Source organism: Podarcis bocagei (assembly GCF_964188305.1).
Source record: "Podarcis bocagei genome assembly, chromosome: 4".
In the NCBI taxonomy this organism is placed as follows: Eukaryota; Metazoa; Chordata; class Lepidosauria; order Squamata; family Lacertidae; genus Podarcis; species Podarcis bocagei.
Window position 1 is genome coordinate 37,203,897 of NC_138128.1, and position 24,797 is coordinate 37,228,693.

General features: G+C 42.5%; 1 protein-coding gene across 1 annotated transcript in view; it reads left to right on the top strand.

Moving 5' to 3' along the window:
- Nucleotides 1–24,797, top strand: part of GPC1 (glypican 1) — a 200,885-nt gene that overhangs the window by 150,044 nt on the left and 26,044 nt on the right. Inside the window, exon 3 of the mRNA XM_081192659.1 lies at nt 20,368–20,759. Coding sequence (XP_081048785.1) covers nt 20,368–20,759 — 392 coding nt within the window. The remainder of the gene's footprint in view (nt 1–20,367; nt 20,760–24,797) is intronic.

Below are 24,797 nucleotides of genomic sequence, written 5' to 3' on the forward strand. Positions count from 1 at the left end.
CTTTACAGATGCTGTTCCCGGGAGACTCTTAAAATGCTGAATTGCCATTGCTGTTATGCTGCCATTTTTAGCTTCTGGTGTTATTATTGTATCTGCTCTTGCTATTTTTGTGTAATGTTAGTGCTGTCTTGTGGTTGCTTTAATATTTCTTTTAACTTGTAAACCAGCTTGCTAGTTGTTGATGTTGTTTTTTAAACTGAAAAGCAGGGTAAAGTTTTCATTTATTCCCAAATAATATTCTGGTGCTTCATCCAGAAAAGAAAATGGATGGGGAGGTTAGAGGAACAGCCAGCAGCCAATCTCAGATCATCAAGAAGTGTGATTTATTTTCCTTTCCTTCGCTTTCCTCCACCCTTTGGATTGATGAATCGTTTTAATAGACAGAAAATATGTTTACCACAGGTAGCATAACTTAAAGCAAAGCTACTGTTCACACTGTCCGTCTTTTCACCACATCACACTACTAATTAGTATATATGTGAAATTAGGTTAGTTCTTCAGCCAGCTGGGGCTAGGTTCTTTGGCCCTGAGAACCACTTTGAATATTTTCTAAATTTTGTTCACATCCACATCATGTGTTTAAATCACTATTATACCACTTTAACAGTCATGGTGAATCCTGGGAACTGTAAGATTGCTAAGGGAGGAGAGAATTGTAACTCAGACAGGTTAACTACAGTCCCCAAGATCATAACCATGACTGTTAAAGTGGTGTGAGAGTGGTTTAAATGTATGGGTGTGGTTATGACTAAAATGTACATCTTTTGTGAATAAGGAGGACTCCATGGCTTCAAGTAAATATGTTGCACTAGTGTCAAGCAGCGAAAGGTTTCTGAAAGGTTTCTTTTAAGGCAGATCAATGGTTTTCTTGTAATTTCCTGGTTGTAATAATCTTTAATATTTTGAGAGTGATTTGATATGTTTTAAAATCATACCCAGAAGCCTTTGGAAATATTTAAAATAGTAATAAAAGAAGCAGAATACTGAAAATATACTTAATACAACACTCCCACTTCTCTTCTCCCCTTCTCTTTGTCTTGGTCATTCCATCACAAAATCCTCTACAGCTTATGAGTCCTAGCAACCTTTTTTTTGAAGAAGAAGAAAAAACCACCACCAGCAAAACAGCATGTCATATTAATCTGTGTTTGCTTTGAAGGACAGTTGTCTTAACAGGTGTTCATTGTCTCAGCATACCAACATTACTATAGCATTTCCTAAGACTTTCAGAATGATGGATTAAATATTATAAGAATATTTAGGGGGTAAATATGCGATATTTGTGTTTAGGGAATACTCCCCTCAAGTTCCGTGCACTGGTTATTCTTAGGGTATACTGGATTTTTGTGTGTGTGAATAAAATAGTATGAATTCATGGAGGGCGCAACTGTGGAGAAAGAGGGGCATTGAGTTGCATCGTTCTCTCTTTTTCTTCTTCCCTGCTGTTGAGTAGCTCTTAACCTATATTGCAGTTAGCACACCAAAACATTTTTTAAAAAACACCAAGTCTTGGAAATAACCATTTTCTGTGTGTTTATATTGGAACTGGAATCTATGCAGAGCACACAAAATACAGTGAAGGCTTCTGTGCATGCAAAATGCTTGGCTGCACATGTCAGCCAAGCATCCTCAGTTAGTAGACTCAAGTTGTTCACACAAAGCTGCCATTCAGAGTGTGATCACACCATCAAATAGCTGCCTCTGCCCTCTTCCCCCGCCCCCCGGTCTCTTTTTATCTGTGGGCTTTGATAATGATATACTCCCAAGAAACACTGTGTTCAAAAATCAGATCACTTCTCTTTTGGCAAGCGCATATGATGTCATTAAAGGAACAAGCAGGGCCATTTTAAATAAAAAAAAGAAACCTTGTTGGAAGACCAGATGATGGTACAAGACCAATAGTTTGTCCCTTGCCCCTTAGAGCAGCATTCTCCAACCTTGTGTCCTCCAGATGTTTGCTGGAGGCAGTACACTTCTGAATACCAAGTACTGGGGATTGCTAGTGGGAAGAGTGTCGTTACACTCCGGTTCTGCTTATGGGTTCCCAATTGTCATCTGGTTGGCCCCTGTGAAAGAGGCCATCATCCATAATAGAAGTTGGGAGACAGTGAACACCAGATCTCTTGACCAACACATTTACTTGTCTGATTTCAATTTTGTAAAGTCTGGACCTTACCTCAACCAGCACATTTCTGTCAACATGCACCTGCTCACTTGACTCATGTAATACATGTCTGTTTTCAGAATACAGTGGTACCCCGCAAGACGAACGCCTCGCAAGACGGAAAACCCGCTAGACGAAAGGGTTTTCCGTTTTGGAGGTGCTTCGCAAAACGAATTTCCCTATGGGCTTGCTTCGCAAGACGACAGCCCATAGGGAAATCTCCAGGACAGCAGGGAAGTGCAGCGCGTCTTCCCCACTGTCCTCGGACCTCCTCCCGCCGCCGGACATCGGAACGAAGCTCCGATGTCTGGCGGGGGGGGGAACGTCTCCTCCCGCCGCCGGACATCGGAACGAAGCTCCGATGTCTGGCGGGGGGGGAACGTCTCCTCCCGCCGCCGGACATCGGAACGAAGCTCCGATGTCCGGCGGGGGGGGAACGTCTCCTCCCGCCGCCGGACATCGGAACGAAGCTCCGATGTCCGGCGGGGGGGGGAACGTCTCCTCCCGCCGCCGGACATCGGAACGAAGCTCCAATGCCGGGCGGGGGGGGAACGTCTCCTCCCTCCAACGGACATCGGAACGAAGCTCCGATGTCCGGCGGGGGGGGGAACGTCTCCTCCCGCCGCCGGACATCGGAACGAAGCTCCGATGTCCGGCGGGGGGGAACGTCTCCTCCCGCCGCCGGACATCGGAACGAAGCTCCGATGTCTGGCGGGGGGGGAACGTCTCCTCCCGCCGCCGGACATCGGAACGAAGCTCCGATGTCCGGCGGGGGGGAACGTCTCCTCCCGCCGCCGGACATCGGAACGAAGCTCCAATGCCGGGCGGGGGGGGGAACGTCTCCTCCCTCCAACGGACATCGGAACGAAGCTCCGATGTCCGGCGGGGGGGAACGTCTCCTCCCGCCGCCGGACATCGGAACGAAGCTCCGATGTCCGGCGGGGGGGGAACGTCTCCTCCCGCCGCCGGACATCGGAACGAAGCTCCGATGTCCGGCGGGGGGGGAACGTCTCCTCCCGCCGCCGGACATCGGAACGAAGCTCCGATGTCCGGCGGGGGGGGAACGTCTCCTCCCGCCGCCGGACATCGGAACGAAGCTCCGATGTCCGGTGGGGGGGAACGTCTCCTCCCGCCGCCGGACATCGGAACGAAGCTCCGATGTCCGGCGGGGGGGGGAACGTCTCCTCCCTCCAACGGACATCGGAACGAAGCTCCGATGTCCGGCGGGGGGGGAACGTCTCCTCCCTCCAACGGACATCGGAACGAAGCTCCGATGTCCGGCGGGGGGGGGAACGCCTCCTCCCGCAGCCCGGCATCGGATGGCTGTCCTGAAGACTTGGGGTGGGAGGAGGGTTTTCCTTCCCACCGCCAACATTCAGAATGCTGTTCTGAATGTTGGCGGTGGGGAGGAAAAACCCTCCTCCCACGCAAGCCCCGGGAACAGAGGGAAAGCGCTGCGCGCCTTCCCCTCTGTTCCCGTACCTGTCCTGAAGGCTTGCGGTGCGGAGAAAAGCCCTTCTCCGCACCGCCAGCCTGGCAAGCGGTTTCCCTAGGAACGCATTAATTGATTTTCAATGCATTCCTATGGGAAACCGTGCTTCGCAAGACGAAAAACTCGCAAGAAGAAAGAACTTGCGGAACGAATTAATTTCGTCTTGCGAGGCACCACTGTAATATTTATCTCTCAAGCACTGAATTCTGAAATCCTTAATCTTGGTGGAAATGGACAAATGACTTCCTGAGGTGAACGTGTGCTTGCTGGTTTTAATATATGCAAAGCATGTATCTTGAAATTATTGCTTCCAAAATTCACAGTCTTCCAGCACAAAAGGAGGGACTAACGATCGTTCTGTGAGCCTCTTCTTTGTATGGTGCCAATCATCGTACCTATTTTCCGCTTTCAAATGCTTAGAGGTAGAGGAATGGGAAGTAACCCTTCTGAGCTCTCACGTCTTTAACTTGGTGGCAAAATAGCATAAACTATAATGTGAATAACTCTAGTGAATGGTGCTTTGTGCTTCTATGGAGTTGCTGATCTTAAAAATAAATTTGTGATCCTGCCTCTGCTTCCAGAGCTTTGTGGTGAAATATTTGTGAGCAATATCCCATATAGATTTTTTTTAAAAAAATAATCAGACATGTTTTCAAATTTTAATTTTGAAAGAGGGTGTTACATTTTGAAAACAAAAAATGCTTAACATTATTTAGGGAAGAACATTTTGAAGGGAAGGGAAGTGCAGCATATACATCTAACTCACTTTGAGTCAATACATTTATTTTTAACTTTGAAAATGTGGGCCTCTGTAGTGTCTCATCTTCATAAAGGACTTTTATTCTGAGTAAGAGCACAACTGAGGATATTTAGCCTGATACTGTTCATGGAGGCAGCAAGTGCACTCAAAGAGACAAAAGAACTATAAATCCACTGTGGGTTGTAAGTAGAATACAGTGACATGCTTATATTGCAAAAACAGCTGCTTGGAAACCAAAATCCAGATAATTGTCCCCAAAGTTTACCACCGCACAGACTTTTAACAGATTAATTTAAGCATTTTGTCATGCAGACATACTGAAAAATAAAGCTCCTAATGATTCTGCTTTTGAATAGCCTCTTGTCCTGTCTTGTAAGGCTTAAAGTCCCTCCATCCCACATGCAGATGCAGAGGAGCAGGGGGATATTTTTGAGGATGAAAACTAATGGTTTTAATTATCAGCTTCTAATAGCAAAAACTCTTCCGATTTTTTCAACTGGAAAATCCCCAGTGTGAAAGAGGAGAAACGTTTCTTGATTACTGGAATAGCTCAGCTAGGCAGCCAGGATATGTTAGCCTGTGGACAGAAGTGAACATTATCTGGTGGCTGCCCCTTTTCTGTGGAATAGCATTCCTCTTGAGATATGACACGCACCCACTGTCCGCACTTTGCGGAAACAATTGGAGATATATTTTATTTGGACAGGCTTTCCCAGCTGGATCAATGGGGTTTTACCACAAGTGTCCACTTGTTAGAGTTTTAGTCTTGTTTTAAATGTATGTTTTAATGGTTTTAACTGTTTTTAATTATATTATGTGTAAATCACCTTGCAGCAGTGGCTAGAAAGCTGGTTGATAAATAAATGGCAAATAATAATAATAATAATAATAATAATAATAATAATAATATCATCTCTATTTCAATGATCCAATTATTCTATGATTTCAATACAAAACGCCAATGGGAAACAAACTGTAGATGTGATTCTAGGGCTCCATAAATCTTTGACAGCTGTCTGCTGGAGGTTGGGGAGCTGTTTGATCCCTGAACTTGTCTGACTAGACTTGAGAATGTTCTCCTATCCAGCTGAGCCAAAGCTTAGGCAGAGTCCCTTTATATACTTTTGTTGTCGTTTAGTCGTGTCCGACTCTCCGTGACCCCATGGACCAGAGCACGCCAGGCACTCCTGTCTTCCACTGCCTCCCGCAGTTTGGTCAGACTCATGTTTGTAGCTTCGAGAACACTGTCCAACCATCTCGTCCTCTGTTGTCCCCTTCTCCTTGTGCCCTCCATCTTTCCCAACATCAGGGTCTTTTCCAGGGAGTCTTTTCTTCTCATGAGGTGGCCAAAGTATTGGAGCCTCAACTTCACAATCCGTACTTCCTGTGAGCACTCAGGGCTGATTTCCTTAAGAATGGATACGTTTGATCTTCTTGCAGTCCATGGGACTCTCAAGATTCTCCTCCAGCACCATAATTCAAAAGCATAAATTCTTCGGCGATCAGCCTTCTTGATGGTCCAGCTCTCACTTCCCTTAAATATACTTTATATACTTAATATACTTTATATACTATTCCAAATTTAAAAATGGAAAGCATAATGCTGGTGGTCAACAAAAGAGGTTTAAATACTGTCTCAAGGCAATTTTTTTAAAAATGTAGTATAAACACCAACAATTGAGAAACACTTGCCTTCGAGCACTTCAGTTGGAGAACAGCCTTTACCAATGGTGTTCATGGGCTTTGAAGACACTCGAACTCAGGACGCAAGGGAGAAATGTGCTAAGAGGAAGGCATGCTTGACAAATCCACACCGTGATCAACTCCCGCCCGGAAACCTATGTCCCCACTGTGGAAGGACGTGTGGATCCAGAATTGACCACCATAGTCACTTACAGACTCATTGTTAAAACCGTGTTTATGGTAGACAATCTTACTCGGCTATGAGTGATCGCCAAAGAAGAAGACTATCTAAAAGCTATTCTATGTGATTGCACACTTAACTGGAGGGGGCTGATGCTAGGCCACATTCACACCATACATTTAAAGCAGGACTTTAAACAGTCAATGCTTCTCCCATATAAAACTGGGAGCTGTAATTTGTTAACAGTGCTGAGAGACCGCCCCCCATTACCCTCTGGAAGCAACTATTTACGGAGTGGTTTAACAATCAACCCCCTTCTCACAGAACTCTGGGAATTGTAGCTCTGGGAGGGAACCAGGGGACTCCTAACAACTCTCAGCACCCTTTATTACAGCTCCATATTTTGCGAGGGAGTGCCATGACTGTTTAAAGTGGTATCATTGTACTTTTAATGTATGGTGTGAATGTGGCCCTAATCACATGGGCTAATGAAGGGCATGCAGAGAGCACATATTCCACCTAAGCTTTAGGTTACTTCGGTTGGAGCAGTTCTCCCAGTTTGATAAGACAAATTGAAGGGATTGCTACAGCCACTCACATCCATGGCCTGAGCTGTGTCTCGTAGGCTAGCTCTGATCCATCCACAGTTTCTTGGGAGCCAGAAGAACCAACCTTCAGTGGATTTTGTACAGCTCTTTCTGCACAGTTGGAGGTGGCCAGAATACAGAAGAAGAAGAAGAAGAAGAAAATAGATGAAATAAGTGCACACAAAAAATCCATATATACATTTTGACAACAACAACAAAATTGAAACAAAATGTGTTTCTGATTTACGATCAGCTTTAAAGCAAGTGGCAAGCTGTTGTCTGCATTGGCCCATAAATCATATCAATAATTGTCTCGATAGAAACACAAACTTCCCCAGAGACACCCCCCACCAGCAAGGCTGGTGACGTTGTGTGGTTGAAGGTATCTGCTCAGTTAGCCCATGAACAGCTATGAGGGCAATCACCACATAGAGCAATTCAAGGTAAGTTTCAGGAGATGTTTCTGTCATGTAAACTGACATTGGATTACAAGTTGGAAGTCTCAGTTTGAAAATTCCTGATATGCATGATAATTATTATGGTGGCTGCTTCCCTTTGTATGCTACTACATTTTTTGACATAAGAATGCACAGAAGCATCAGTCATCTTAACGTATTCAGTGTACCTGACCTTGATGTTTCTTACTAAATCATCTTTGCACGTTTTAAAACTTTGAGAGAGTTGGAACATGCAGTGAAGGCAGCCATTTTGATAATACTTTCTTGAAACATCCTAGTTTCTGGTTCTTTCCAAGTAAGAAAGAAAGAGTGTTTTGATAGCATGGGCAGAGATATAAAATTGTGTGAGGCTATGGCAAGAACAGATAATACAGGGAATGGTGACTGAAACAGAAATGTTATTCCAGCGGCTGGTTTATCCTCTCCTTTTCTCTCTCTGGGGAGAGTCACTGTGTCAGAGACACTGTGCAGCACAAATCTCTCTTTAGCCTTTTTGAGATGCTGGATTGCTTAAAGGCCCTGCTTATTTCTCTTGCAATCCTCATGGCACAAGGAAAATGTGTCTTCTGCCCACCTTAAAGCATCAAGACAAGACAAGCATATTTTCATATCCTCTTAAGCTTGTGTTGTGAATTGCATATGGACAATGTTTCTGAGAATGGGAATGGAACATTCCAAGAAGAAAAGCTTAACTATTTTATTAAACTATTATATATTATATATATTGAAACAAATATTGTCTTGTAGAGCAGCTCACATCTATCAAAATACTAACAATATTAACACAGACTCAGAAACTACAATATATTCATATTTTCTTGACAGATTATTTTCTTTCCTTTATTTGGTTTGATTTAGTTGAAATTCTTGTTTGGATAACTATTTAAAAAACCTTTTCTAACAGAGTTTGGGAAGTTTTATTGATTTTTTTTTTTGGGACTAATTGTTTAATCAGTCTTGTTTCCTTTCCTCCACCCCAATATCAAAACAAAATGGATCATCAGAATTTCCTCCCCATTTTCCTCAATTCTTAATCCAGCCCTCCGTTAACTTGAAGTTAACCAAGCAACCTGTACACTCCAGATTAATCCCTGGTATTCTTTGGAAATATCATGATCCCAGGTACCTGGTATATTATAGTTGCTTTTTGACACAATAAATTTTACCTGGTTTAACTTCGCTTTGCTTGACCTTGCTGTCACCCTGTCCCACCTAGTCCCATCCAATAAACTGTAGCAATACTGATGTAAGCAGGGGGGTGGCTCCACTTCTGTGCCCCACAAACCGGCTGCTACTGGGTCTGGTTTCAATCTCTATGGGGAGGATGCCGCTAGCACAATATCAGAGCCCTCTCCTAACAACATCAGGTGACCCGTTTTTGCTCATGCAGCTTGAAATCAAACTGGGTTGGTTGAAGAAGAGTTTGGATTTGATATCCCGCTTTATCACTACCCGAAGGAGTCTCAAAGCGGCTAGCAATCTCCTTTCCCTTCCTCCCCCACAACAAACACTCTGTGAGGTGAGTGAGGCTGAGAGACTTCAGAGAAGTGTGACTGGCCCAAGGTCACCCAGCAGCTGCATGTGGAGGAGCGGGGAAGTGAACCCGGTTCACCAGATTACGAGTCTACTGCTCTTAACCGCTACACCACACTGGCTCTCACTGGCCTATTTTGTCCATGTTCCCTTCTGCTTACATGCAGAATTCGCTGCAGCAAGTTGCTATGATGGCCATTAACTCAAGATGGCTTTAAAGGAGGATTAGGCAAATTTGCCCTCCTAGCAGTTCAAAGCACGTTAAAGTGTATGTAGATAAATAGGTACCGCTCCGGTGGAAAGGTAAACGGCGTTTCCGGGCGCTGCTCTGGTTCACCAGAAGCGGCTCAGTCATGCTGGCCACATGACCTGGAAGCTGTCTGCGGCCGAACACTGGCTCCCTCGACCTATAGAGCAAGATGAGTGCCGCAACCCCAGAGTTGTCTGTGACTGGACCTAACGGTCAGGGGTACCTTTACCTTTAGACAAATGTATAGGTTTTGAGCCATGACAACTGAATACCAGATGCTATCGTCCTTAGGTCCTGTGGCACAGCTGGGGAAGTTGATGCCCTGGCACCAAGACCAAGATTTTGCTCCTGAAGTTATGGAGTAGACAGCACTCTGTTTTCACTATGGGAGTAACTTGTGTGGGGTGGCTGCCTCTCTTTGAGTGGACAAGTTCCGCAGGTCATGGAGCAGAGACTAGCTGCTAAGTTGTGCTTTCGTATTATCGTTGGCATTTTGCTATTGTAGTTTTGCTGATGATGTTTGTTTGTAACTATGTAATGACTTGTTGCAAGTGATGGGGCAATTCTGTTTTATTGCTGCTGGTACTTTTTCAGTATCATCATACTATATGTAAAAAGGACAAGGCCAGCTCAAGACATTTTGCTGCACATCACACACATTCCCATCAAGGTGCATAGTGCCCAGGACTGGCCAGGTTATTCACACACCTGAAGCATAAAATCCCCAAAGTGCCCCTCCTTACTTGACAATACATTAAATAATTAACTATTCACTGCCTTTTCGGGATACCCAGTTTGAGTTGCTTTAAAATGAAGTGTTTGTCCCATTCTGCCTAATGGTAGTTCCTGCCTGGAAATGGATTTTTGAATGTTGTAAATTTGTTTTTAGTTTCATTTGAATTATTATAGATAGATTTAATGTGCTATAGAATGACAACATGATCCTTGTATATTTTGGCAGTTCTGTGGGTTGTAAAATGCCTCGAATACAGTGGCATAGAAAGGTGGTATAGCTATTGAAAAATGAAATGAAATGAAATGAACGCTTGTGAGTTTTATGGAAGCATCTGACTGACCGTTGTTGAAAATAAGGTCCTGGTGTGATCCAGCAGGGTTTGTTACATTTTCACTAAAAGTGAATGGCTGGTTGCCACACAAATGTACAAAATAGACACAATTTGATTTTCAAAAGGCTTACGTTTATTTTTTATTTTTATTCTTTTGCCTCCATAATTTCTTCTGCTGTAGCATGAAAGCCTGTTATGAGAAATGTGTTGGACACAACAGGGCATTGGAATTTAAGATGATAAACACTGACTTCAAATATGCTTCATGCTGATGTAGCTATCTTTCCAAGAGAGTTTTGAAAACTACAAAAAAGGAAGAGCTGCATGTTTCTTTCTGCTTTGTTAATATTATATAGGGCACCTCACACTCTACTCTTCCTCCTCACATTCTTATAAACCAAAGATTATTGAGATATGATAGCAATACTGATGTGAAGTATATTTCACTCTTGTCTCTTTCACTGCAGTAGTCTTGGATAGAAAATCTTCCTTGGCATCCATCCATTTCTGAAAGAGTTCCATTCATTTTGAGCTGAGAAGCAGTGATACAGCATTTGATATCTTTCTGCTCTGCTTTTCTTTGTAGACACTTCTTTTCAGAAATCAGCTGAATTCTGTATCGTATTTGCAGTTTGATGTTCTCTAGAGAGTTAGACCACTCTGACACAGTCTTAAGACAAACTGACAAATAACTGTTACCAGTTCACAGTTTTTATTTTACTGAACTGTTAAAAGCAAGGTTGGGCAATTTTAAATCTATGCCATCAGAATGAACAATTATAGCATTTTTATAAGGGGTCAGGGAGTGCAGAAGTCAGATAATATCCAGTGTTACTCATGAGTATGGCTATCATATTGTTGGGTAACACTTTCCATTTAGTTATTATTTAGTAAATATTTATAGTATCCTTCAATAAATAATTAGAAGTGCAGTTCACAAAATAAAAGCAATAAAATAATAAAACCAGGGCAATCACTAAAATAGCAAAGAATAAAGCAATCAAAATATCAAAACTCATCAGATGTGAAAAGCCTGGGACAATTTAAAGGTATTTGCCTGCCACCAAGAATACATTTTGCAATTCAGATGAATGCAAAAACAGTGAACTCTAAGGACAGCAAGCCAATAATGAAACCATGTGATGTATATAAACAGAAGATCAAAAAATCAGAAGCTGATAGCATTAAATGGAATTCAGACTGTAACATCTAGCAATGAGAAGTACCTGCCATTGTGTAAAAAGGAAGTAGGCTTGTTTTGCTGAGTTAGCAGCCTTGGAAAATCCCACGCTGAGCTTTCTAGAGCAGAATTTGTTGCTAAGCTCCTAACATTTAAGAATGGTGCTGCCCATTTATAGAATGTGCTTAGAGCAGAATTGCTCAATATAACAACAGCTTTATGAGGAGCTTGAGAAATGGCTTTGAAAAGCTTGTCTACAGTAAGTTCCTTGATCCAAATTAATTCCTCATAAACCAGTCAGAAAATCCAGTAATTTCATGTTTTAACTCTCACTCTTTCTTTTCTTGGAATAAGCAGGTGTCATGTGACCTGACATAATAAATACAAAAAGCTGTTAAGTAGGTAATCCTAAACTTGCATCTATAACAAAATTAGTTTAAAATGCAAATATTCAAATTATTTTAAATAGTGAGCAAATAATGACCTTTCTGAACTAGCAAAGGTATATGCTATGACATAGTCAAAATTGGGACTTTGATTGGCTTATTTCATTGTTTCAATTTAATTTTAAATTTCTCTGTGTTTTCTTGGCTGCAGATTGTGGTTCAGGAAGAGAAAACTTAACTCACAATCCCAAATTCAGATGACACGCTGTGCCAAACTATGGCTTAGCTGCCATGCCACACTAAACGCAAAGGACTATGAAGGAGCAAAGTGGGTACGAGCTGCTCTCAAGGAGCCAGCCCATTTGCACAGCTTACCACGATGCACAAACCAACCATAAGGCCTCACCCAACACTAACAGAGCCAATGACAGTCAACACTGATTTTAGGATTTTTCAGACCCATAGGCAATCTAAAGGTTCTTTCAGCTAGCATCTATAATTCCCAATGGATGTAAACAAAATAGAAATAGCTATTCTGTGTGGGACACTTGTCTCAGGGGTGTACAATACAAAATAGAGAATCAGATGTATTTTATTGGACCAGCATATTCTAAGAACTGTGCAAGGTTCAAACCTGTAAAACGATACTGTTTTCAGTAGGCTAATAAAATGTGTGTTGAAGTATTGAACTCTGTGTTAACCTTGCCTAAGTCAGGGCATCAACACCGAAGTAACAGATGTGTAAGCTATTTCTTTGTAAGAAAGTAAGTTCTTTGAAATAATGTAATTTTGTTTAGTATGGGGATTGGGTGCCAATCAGATTCGCTCATAGCAAGCTCTTTAGCGGAGAATACCTTGGAGAAAGAGTTGATGAGTTATTTAATAGCAGCAGGCATGCCTGAAAAACCGTCTTTGGGTAAACTACCAACTAGTGGTTTGTGTGCATTCATTGCTCATTAAGCCAACAGATTCAGCTAAAGCATCCACTAATGCTTAAGTATCTGATTTTTCTCACTGTCAAGCACCCTCTATCATATTTTTCTAGGAGGCTCAAATATTCCCAAGGACTTCTTGACATTATGAAGACGGCTGTGCACACACACTTTCAACGGGGCTTTCAAGAGAGAAGCAAATAAGTATCAGGAGAAAACAAACCACATTATTAAACAAAAACACATTTCTAAATAGAGATTCCAGAACTCGCATTCAGTCTCCCAGTACTACAACTAGTCTAAGCATCATTGGAGCTAGAGACCGAAATAGAAGCAGGGGTGCGGTTTGTCCATCCATCCTTGTCAGTTCCTTTGCAAGTTCCATTTGGATGCTGCTTCCCAGCCTCTGGACCTCTCTGCTTAAGTTAGAAACTAGTGATTCCACAGGTGACTTTTCACTTCAGGTGACAGGTGACACATGCAGTGCATCTGCATTTACCATAGCTTCTTCGTGTTAATATATAGAGGTCTTAAGAAACTTGCACTTCAAAGGGAAACAAGAAGGAAAGCCACCCACCCATCTAGATGGGTGTTGGAGCTGAACTAGCTGTCCACTCCCAAGTTCCCAAGGCCCCTACCTCTTTATGTTTGCCCTACTTTTATAGCCTTTCTTCCCTGAATTGGTAGGAAACGGGTAGAACAAACTTTCTTTTTCCTGCTGAAAAGCACCTCCACCTAAAGTGCTTTTCACTGCAATCTACATATTTGTGGGTGGCATCTAATTTGCTTCTATTTTATTTTCATGTTCAGTTCTAATTTGCTCAAAACATGTTTAACTTGAGCTTCAGTTTCAGATTCTGTTTTCCCTTTTGTATGCCACCAGCCCTGCAACCCACCAGCTGCAGTTTCTGGTGGGTTTGGGTTTTGTTTTTGTTTTTTGGCATAAATATTTGTATTAAGGTTACCAGATTTTTATCAATTAATCCGGGGACACTTTTCAATGGATTTTGTATGGGGACTGATTTGTAAATCCGGGGACTGTCCCCGGGAAAGGGGACATCTGGTAACCTTAATTTATATAGTTCATCAAAGTTATAGGAATGTCAGGGCCACATTAGACGTGATGCTAAATATGTTTCTACCAATCACTTTTGATAGTAATCATGTAGGGGGATCAGGACTGCATTTGACAGGGATGGGAAGTGTAAGAACACAGCATTTGGGAATACAGTATATTGGCACAAATGGGAGTTTTTCTACCCTGTCACTAATGGTAGTTGGGGGGTGATTTTCATGGAGATTATAGTTGGGGAGGCAAGAGTATGGTCTCTCCTCCCCATATACTACAATCCCAATAAAAACTAGAGGAAAATGAGAACTTACTATTAAATAAACATAAAACACTGATATGATTGCAGTAACACAATATTGTATGTAGTTAGACCCCAATAACAACATGATAATTGTTATACTAGTTTACATCAACGGTCCAAAGAGCTCAGTATTAACTCTGTCAACAGTAAACAGAAATATGTCTTGCAAACCGGGCATGGTACCAATATGCAACCATTTTTCTCCTGTTATGGCACATGGAAAATAGGAATAAGAGTCAACAAAGCTAAGCCTAAACAAAACTGAATTCAAATAGTTAGCAAATAACTTTAAGAAAAGGTGCTTTAATTCAGTAGCTTACTACTGGACAGAATGAAAGATAAACAGTGCTGCATATTTATCCTGCCATACAGGGGTATATGATACTATTTTTAATGTTTCAGTTAAAATACCTATATGACACCTTTCCTTGTAAAAACCTCTGGAAGAATTCAGTATCACAGTATTTTATAAAGCAGTAAAGCCCAGGAGAACAATAAAATTACCGTATTTTTCGCTCTATAACACGCACCTGACCATAACACGCACATCGTTTTTAGAGGAGGAAAACAAGGGAAAAAATATTCTGAATGAAACAGTGGACGTATCATTTTTGTGCTTCATGCTGTGGCCACAGACATGTGATCTGATGGTGAATTTGGGGTGACCCAATGCAAAAATCCTGAGAATCCCTGTGGATCCATGCTTTGTAACCACGTTTTTGCACCATTGCAGCCCCAGGCAACAGTGGGTGCGTGATTTTTTTTGGGGGGGACAGGCTGTAGTCATGGACATGCTATGTGCTCTGATCGTGAATTTTGGCTGACCCAATGCAAAGATCCTGAGGATCCATGTGGACCCATACTTTTTAACCACGTTTTTGCACCATTGCAGCCCCAGGCAACAGTGGGTGCGTGATTTTTTTTGGGGGGGACAGGCTGTAGTCATGGACATGCTATGTGCTCTGATGGGGAATTTTGGCTGACCCAATGCAAAGATCCTGAGGATCCATGTGGATCCATGCTTTGTAACCACGTTTTTGCACCATTGCAGCCCCAGGCAACAGTGGGTGCGTGATTTTTTTTTGGGGGGGCAGGCTGTAGCCATGGACATGCTGTGTGCTCTGATGGTGAATTTGGGGTGACCCAATGCAAAGATCCTGAGGATCCATGTGGATCCATGCTTTGTAACCACATTTTAAGTGGGGAGGGAAGGAAAAACACAGAAGGCTAAGAATGCAGGAGAGGGCTATAACGTGAGGAAAGGAAGGCAAAAGTTTCCCCCCACCCACCCACACAAGCCAGCCAGCGTGTGCTCTCTCTCTCTCTCTCCCTCTTTAAATGGAAGAAAGCATATTTGAATGCTGTGTGTCTCCAAAAACAAAAAGCAGGAAGTCAAATCAGAATTTTTAGCCGAACCTGTAGTCTCTCTTCCCTTCACAAACATTGTTCCTCCGGAGCAGGGAGAGGATAGAAGGACGGACGCTCTGCTTTCCCTCTCTACTTGCCTGGAGGGGAGGGGCTTCCCCTGCTCTTTGTTCGGACGCTCTGCTTTCCCTCTCTACTTGCCTGGAGGGGAGGGGCTTTCCCTGCTCTTTGTTCGGACGCTCTGCTTTCCCTCTCTACTTGCCTGGAGGGGAGGGGCTTTCCCTGCTCTTTGTTCGGACGCTCTGCTTTCCCTCTCTACTTGCCTGGAGGGGAGGGGCTTCCCCTGCTCTTTGTTCCGTTTGAGCAAACACAGCAAGGAAACAGAGAGGGCGGGCAGTAAGACCCTGAGGCAGAATGCAGGAAAGCAGCCACTTCCTGTATCACGGAGCTCCCTTCTCCCTGAAGCGCGGTTTGATTTTTGCCTTATTTTTCGGCTCCAGGGACCACACATTCGCTCCATAACACGCACAGACATTTCCCCTTCCTTTTTAGGAGAAAAAATCTGCGTGTTATAGAGCGAAAAATACGGTAATCAAAAGCAGCAGTCAGTTTGTTGTGCTGTTGAAAAGATCCCAAGGTTTTGCTCAAAGGGCTTCACAGCACACCTTTTTTGAGCAACTCTGCTTGAGCTGATGCAAAGGAAAAGTGCCTTTAAGCAGAGAAACAGTCTATCATCTAACAGCAGGAGAAGGCGGCTAACTCAGAGTGGCGCTGTAAACTCTGAAATGTTCATGGTCTTGTGAAGGTTGCTTGAGGGAGGATATGACTCTAGGAATTAGTATCTGCATATTTAAAATTGGTCCCTTGGGTTAATAGAAGAATTTGCTTAGGAGAAGTACATTAGAGGGCTCTTGGAGATCTGAATTTACAGCCTGTACTTTGGTGACAACTGGAAATTAGTTTTCCTGCTTGCATCTGTAAGACTGCTTATTTTCCAGCTTCTTCCAATGTAAATAGAGCATGTAAGTAGTTTTAAGGAGCACCAGGATTCTCAGTAAGATTATCCTTTTCAAAATAAGCATTTTCCGTGTACACAGCATCATCAGATAGAACTTGCCTCTCCCAGGTTTCACCCCCTTTTGTAGCAATTACAAATTGTCAGCATTCACAAAAGTTCATTTTTAAAATATTGGCATTTTGATAAATATCTAACTGCAAGAGGTACCAGAACTCTTGATGTTTTCAGAAAGGAGGAAATACAATGCTGACCCAGCAGCTTACAAAGCTATTTCAAAATTAGAAAAATAATTTATGTAAAAAGTGCTTCAAGCACATTACGGTTTTTAATGCGAGTTCAATTTGTAAATTTTACTTACTCACACCTGTGCTACTAATCTTCATTTGTTTGTTAAAGATGGAGGCAAGCTTCACCAAGACAGGATTTTCATACTGTATTTGAGAAGTCTACCATCAAGTGGACCAGAGTTTAGGATATATAGATGTGGTTGTGGTCTGAATTGTAATGATTCCCTTGTACATGGTAGACATTGCTAGGATCTGGAGATAGTTGTATCTATTGCCATGTTCACAGTCAGAAAGAGGGTCCTCACCACTGATTTTCTTACAACACAACATGCAGTTTGCATTCCCGTTGCTCCAAGCATTTCTGAACCACACAGGGTTCATTCTCTTCTAGAAATTTCATTACTTGTAATGAATCTCCCCACACTCTGCCATTCTCCCCTTGCCTCCAGTAAGTATGGTTATGAGGTAGGGGTTTCAGAGACTGCCCCATGAGTGCTGTGGCAAGGACTGATGCCTCTAGACCTGACCAGATGCTGATGATGTCATTGTATGCCAGAGTAGAGGCTGATCCAAGCACAATTTTATTCAGTTTTCTGGATTTCAGAGGATGTCTCTGAAGTCAATGTGGTTACTTTGGATTAATGCCAAAGCGAATTTGTGTGGGTCCACCCATCCTTATTTATAACACATGCCATCTGCGCACTTGTGTTTTAAGCTGATATCATCATGCATATTGTGAGTGTCTTCAGGCTTGATGACTGCAATACCAAGTGATGACTTGTGAATGGCTGCATGTAAAACAACCACCATAAATCAAACATCATAATACTTTCTTAATCACTTGATGTACCTGAAAACAACACTTTCCTGTAAAAATAATCCATGTGTTCAGCTGCAAGGCACTGAATGCTGAGATATGCATGCTTGAAATAACCCTTTAAATCTTTCTGTCCTTTAGTCAATAAACCAGCTTCTGCTTCTTGGTTTTTTCAGTAAGGAATATACCCAAATTGCTGACTTCTTGCTTATTATCATCACACATTTCTCCTGTTCTGTTTGCTCCTCGTGTTTTTATTACAGGTAGTTTTATTTCCTTCCTGTGCTAACTTGGCTATTAGTCAGGTGCACTTTGGGGACCTAATTAAAAGGTTCTGCGAGTGCTCTGGACTCAGACATTTTTCCCCCAGTCAGAAACTACCATGTGTATTCCATTAGTGAATATAGGATAGCTACTAGCCTTGTGCCCCTAGGATTGAGTTACACAAATGAGTTTAGAATATTTTATTGTAACCTGTCTAGATAATATAGGCACCTCTGCACAAATGGCTTTTGATGCATTACTTTTAGGAAATATGTTATTTACACAGGTCTCAGGTTGCATATTTGCACAAAATTATAGAAGCTCTGAAACAGCTGGCTTGCAACACTATTGAATTGCTTGTAAACAGGAGAAGGAAAGGAATAGGGAAAGAAAAATACCGTATTTTTCGCCCCATAAGACGCACCGGCCCATAAGACGCACCTAGATTTTAGGGGGGGAAATAAAGGGAAAAAAATTATTTCCCCCCCAGGTGCGCTGCGCTAATCCAGAAGCTTGGGGCAAACTGAGGTCAGCGCGCCCCAAGCTTCTGCGTTCCGGCAAGCAGTCCGCTGCCGCCCCAAGCCTCCCGCACCCGGCAGGAGGTCCCGCTGGGTGCGCAAGGCTTGGGGCGGCAGCGGACTGCTTGCGCGCACCTAGAAGCTTGGGGCGTGCTGAGCTCAGCTGGCCCCAAGCTTCTAGGTGCGCGCAAGCAGTCCGCTGCCGCCCCAAGCCTCGCGCACCCAGCGGGACCTCCTGCCGGGTGCGCGAGGCTTGCAGACACTCGCCCGAAGCAGGGGGAGCCCTCCAGAGGGCTCCCCGTGCTTCGGGCGACAGGCTGCCGCCCCAAGCCTCGCGCACCCGGTTGGACCTCCTGCCGGGCGCGCGAGGCTTGCAGGCATTCGCCCCATAAGACGCACCCCGATTTCCCCTTCATTTTTGGAGGGGAAAAAGTGCGTCTTATGGGGCGAAAAATACGGTAGTAGGAGGCCAGTAATATACCAAAATATTGCCTCCTCTTCCACCTTCATATTTATCCATGTAACAGGATAAGGGCTTCACGTTTCCATACTAATGAACATGTAGACCAGGGCTGGGCAATATCTGAGTTTTCGACATCACGTTGTATCAACATTGTGATATACTGATGTTTATACTGATGTCAGTATATCACCATGTCTGAAATAAGGATGGAACTATGTAGAGGCAAACAGTAGGACTGAGTGATATCTGGTTTTCAACTTCGTGATATATTACAATGTCTGAAATAAGGATGGAGCTACGTAGAGGCATTTGCTGGCTTCACAGTTTTTCCCACAATGTGATTTTTGCAAAGCACACCAACACATATATCGTGATTCGCAATATATTGCCAGCTCAAAAACTATGAAACTGATATCACAATGTGGACTTCAAACTGGTTTTGGACAATGTATTGATATATTCCCCAGCCCTAATGTAGGCCTGGCTTTATATCACTGTGCAATCAGGGCACCAAAACTGGCGAAGACCCTCTTTTTCACTGGTGAAATACATGGAATTTAGACAAATTCTTGCATGGTTGTTTCCCTCTTATGTTTGAAGTACTGCACCGTGATGTTCTAACAAGAGCATTTCATTGGACTTTTAATGACTTACTATTCCTGGCCATAATGTGCACTATTCCAGTGTGTTTTGAAAGGAAATACTGCCTCAGCCTAAATGTCAACAGCACCGTAGCAAAATACTCTGAAAAGATGTAACATTTGCTCTCTTTTGTTAATTATGAGATTGGCAATAATGCAGCAGTTAAATGTCTGCTGTGCCATTTCACTTGAAAGTGAATGTTTTGTAAGGTGTCAAGCGCTTTTTCGTGTCTTATTAAAATTGAGAGCAAGTATTAAGATTTTAAGACCTGTTTGGACTATTTCCCTGCACATGTTAAATTTTTTTGTATATTCTCTTAAATAGGATTGTTAGCTTTTGCACATGAGTTCCTCTCAGGAGCAATGGCATGGAAAAGAAGCTTTTAGCATCTTTTAATCCTGTCAGCCTTTTGTCATACTGATTTACACAGTGATTTGCATATATTATCCTTAGGGATTAAACAGTCAGAAGTGTGATTGCATTTAAATTTCACTGGTGCCTTTTGCCACCACCCTAAAATGTCCATGAAATATGTTTCATCACATTTCACATTGATGAATTTGTCCATCAGTTTTTGCCAAACTGGGATCTGTGGCTGGTTTCCAGCTGTACTTTAACCCAGAGAAAATATGGTGCTTTGATTTGCAGACGCACGGGAATGTTGTAGAAATGCATTTTGGACACTAGCCTTTTGGAAAATACTCTTTTGCAGATAGGAGCATTTGCATCTACATAGGGTTGGAAATAAGTGAGCAGATTACAATTAATGTTTCCTTTTCCGTGCCTGAAGAAAATACAAATACATTGGAGAATATCTACCATATGCTAATGGTCTAATAGGCTAATCCAAATATAATTTGAAGCATCCTCTTTGAATATTCTTTCAATATTTCTGGAAATTTCCGATTTTCACACTGATTTGTTCCCCGTACTTTTTCTGTTTGCAGGTTATTTCCAGGACTTGTTGAATAAGTCCGAGAAGGCCCTTTATGACACATTTCCCAGTATGTACGGAGATCTATACACCCAGAACTCAAAGGTTTTCAAAGACTTGTATAGTGAGCTGCGGCGCTATTACCGGGGTTCCAACATCAACCTAGAAGAGGCTCTCAATGAGTTTTGGATTCGCCTGCTAGAGCGGCTCTTCAAGCTGATGAATCCTCAGTACTACCTTCCAGATGAGTATGTGGACTGCATGGTGAAGCACTCTGAGCAGCACAAGCCCTTTGGAGAGGTTCCAAGAGACCTGAAACTGAAGGCAACCAGGGCCTTCATTGCAGTCCGCTCCTTTGTGCAGGGGCTTGGTGTGGGCAATGACGTTGTCAGAAGGGTCTCTCAGGTAAGTCGTTGGCGAGAATTCCTGGGTGGTCACCTTGCCTGAGGCATTTTCAGGGCTCTGTCTTAATTAGCGCAGGTGATAATTATTTTTAACAGCTCATATGAGACAGATAGAGGGACACGGGTGGCGCTCTGGTTTAAATCACTGTGCCGCTTGGACTTGCCAGTCGGAAGGTTGGCGGTTCGAGGCCCCGCGACGAGGTGAGCTCCTGTTGTTCGGTCCCAGCTCCTGCCAACCTAGTAGTTCGAAAGCACACAGTGCAAGTAGATAAATAGGTACCGCTCCGGCGAGAAGGTAAACGGTGTTTCTGTGCACTGCTCTGGCTTCGCCAGAAGCGGCTTAGTCATGCTGGCCACATGACCTGGAAAAACTGTCTGTGGACAAATGTCGGCTCCCTCGGCCTGTAAAGCAAGATGAGCACTGCAACCCCAGAGTCGTCTGCGACTGGACTTAAGTGTCAGGGGTTCCTTTACCTTTACCTATGAAACAGACAGCTTTGTTGATAACTGTCATCTTCTAGTTTATTGTTTATTTTTTAAATGCTTCTGGAACAGCCAGTTCCAGACTTGAGGGTGCCCTCAGCAAACTGAGCTTGATAGTCTCCCTCCTTAAGGTTTTCAGGAGGGTTATACTGCCGTGCAGCCCCCTTTTAACTGTAAATGACTGCTAAAAGCATTGGTAAAGGCTGTAAGGCGACGCATTTACTACGAAGAGCACCATGCTCTTTTTTTCCTTTTTGTTGCTGAAACACACATACTGCAGTTTATAAAACTAGGTGTTTTGTTGCTTTATCTCCCTATGAAAAGTTGCACACTTTCCGAGCAGAAATGCACTGTGCTGTGTCATTTGTTGGTTATTCTTATCAATTGATCTCATCAGACAGAATTGTTAGGAGAAAGGGAGTATTCTTCGGTGCTCTAAGTTCAAATTCAAGGGAAACATTGGGAAGTTGACAGTGACTAAGTTTCTAATTTATAAATGTGATATAAAATCGTTCAAAAATGGTTGTACATCCTGGTCTCATGACCCTTCAAGTAGATTTTTTTTAAGATTAAAAAAAAAGCAGGAGACTGACATAATTCAAGTGAAAGTAAAGTAAAAAAAAAGGCTTATTTGTTTTTTTTAATTGATATCAGTAGTCTTGTTCTGGGCCTGAAGAAATGATCTGACTGCTTTTAACTATATTCCCCCTCCATTCTCCTGTGCCTCTAGAGTCAGATTTGTGAAGATAAAATTAATTAAAAGGCCCACTGTTGGAGAATTATGGGTGTGGGGTTCCAGGAACCACTGTTTGGGCATTCCAAGCAGGGGTGGGGGCATCATGACTTGACTTCTACAGACATCCCGTCTTTCTATCGATTTCTTAAAAGTTGAAGGTATTCAACCACCTTTCATTTCAGTGGTTGCAGGAGCATTCCTCATATGGAATAGCTGCTTCCACTGACATTTATTGGAGCAGCTTGCACTTTCAAGAACTCCCATGTATGTATCAAAGAGCATGCAGGGCTCTGGACTGTGGATTGCATTCATGCCTCATTTGCTCTCTGCTCTTGTGGTACAGAAGTTACAGACTTTATTGCCTCCATAGATTCTCCTTCTTCCAAAGAAGAAGGAGAAGTCACCAAGTAAGAAGTAAGAAGTCTGCTTCCAGCAGATGAGGTAAAGTGTCATCAAACAAGAGGCAAAACATAACATGCAGGAGGTTGAAGAATCACTCTGTGTGTCTTGTTGGCAAGGCCATTAGCTATTAGTCTCTTATCCTAAAATATATTTGATGTCTAAGCCCAGGAAATCAATTTGACCCATATATGCATCTTCACCAGCAAACAAGGAGATCAGCCTATACCATTCCTCCTCATTACAGCCATGATGATTCCCCTGTAAATTTAGTGCAAATAAAAGGAAGGGAAATGGGCTATCCATAAAAGGGTATAAAAATAATAATAATAAATTGTCCAGTAGCACCTTATAGACCGACTAAGTTTGTTCTGGTATAAGCTTTTGTGTGCGTGCACACGAAGAATCTGAAGAAGTGTGCATGCACACGAAAGCTTATACAGTACCAGGACAAACTTAGTTGGTCTATAAGGTGCTACTGGACAATTTTTTTTATTTTATTTCAACTGCGTCAGACCAACACGGCTACCTACCTGAATGTAAAATGGTATATGAGAGAGCCAGTAAATAATCAAGAAAGGAGATTCCACCTAAACATTAGGAAGAACTTCCTGACAGTAAGAGCAGTTCGACAGTGGAATTGGCTGCCAAGGAGTGTGGTAGAGTCTCCTTCTTTGGAGGTCTTTAAGCAGAGGCTTGACAACCATATGTCAGGAGTGCTCTGATGGTGTTTCCTGCTTGGCAGGGGGTTGGACTCGATGGCCCTTGTGGTCTATTCCAATTCTATGATTCTATGATAATCGGAGAGCAGGAATATGTCAGTGGCCACATGACAAGCAGGACTCTTGTGATTTACCGTGGTACCTTGCTTTATGAACTTAATACATTCCAGAAGTCCGTTCTTAAACCAAAACCGTTCTTAAACTGAGGCGCACTTTCCCTAATGAGGCCTCCCGCTGCCAGTCCCCTTCCACTGTTCAGATTCCGTTCTTAGACCAAGGTAAATTTCTCAAAACGGGACACTATTTCTGGTTTTGTGGAGTTTGTAAACTGAATCGTTCTTAAACCAGACTGTTCTTAAATTGAGGTACCACTGTATTTGTTTTTAATGACTTCTGCCTCCACGTTTTGCCTAAGTTGAAGTTCTTTCCTTGCCACCAGCTGCTGGACCTCATATCATTCTAACATTTCAGCCGTCACCCTTTTCAATTTGCACTTCAATAGGCTCTATATATTGCAGAAGCTCTTGCAGTGATTGAAAGGCATGTGTGCAGAGAGAGAAGTGAATAGAAGCTGCTCAAGGAATCACACATTGGAGGAGACCCAGCAACGCAAAAGTGCCCAGAGCCACAATTTCTCTTTTCCAGAAATGGCATTCAGAGTTAGTTCTCCTAATAGTCAGCGGAGGAAAAAGGCATCCTTGATGAAGGAAAAGCATCATGTTAGATTTGGAGGATTCATAATTGGGTCTGAAACTCTTCCTGATTATTTGTTGTAACAGAAGAGTGGGTGGGGAAATGATTGACAGAAGGGGAATATATTGGATTGGTGGCCTGTGACAGTGTGAGTGACAGATTGAAAAAGACAATGCAAGTGAGGCAGAGCTTCTCGTCATACGTTTAAAGTGCTAAGATACCAGTTTAAACAGTCGTGACTAGTGATGTGAGGTGAGAAAATTCTCCAGAGAATATTCTCCACAAACTAAATTCTAATGTTAAGAACCAGTTTTACAACCCACATTTAAAAAATCTAGTAAATAATAAGTCAAGCTGTGATATTGCCAGTGTAAGTAATGAATAATGATCATTGTGTTTTATTTTCTGGAAATAATAGCATTTATTTTAAACTTTATATTGATTTTATTAGTGTTGCACTGAAAATACTGTACCATGTAGATATGCTTATTAAAGAACGTACTCAGGTAGCGGACCTGAGTTTTTTAATATTCCTTTTACTTTAAAAGCTACATTTCATACATACACAACATAGTTATAATTCAAAGTTGATGGTAAATATACGGTTAGTGGCAGGCTTGGTGATTAACGTGAATCATTCACGGTGAATTTTCAATTTTAAGTTTGGTGCAAAAAATCAAAGAATGTGAATTCACTGCATTGCCCCATTGAATAAACGTATCTGTACAGGTAAGGTAGCCGTGTTGGTCTGCTGTAGTTGAAACAAAATAAAAAAAATCCTTCCAGTAGCACCTTAGAGACCAACTAAGTTTGTTATTGGTATGAGCTTTCGTGTGCATGCACACTTTTTCAGACACTTCTTCAGGTATCTGAAGAAGTGTGCATGCACACGAAAGTTCATACCAATAACAAACTTACAGTAGTTGGTCTCTAAGGTGCTCCTGGAAGGAATTTTTTATTTAGTATCTGTGCAGTTTTTGGTTGCCATCTGAACAAGTTTACCCAT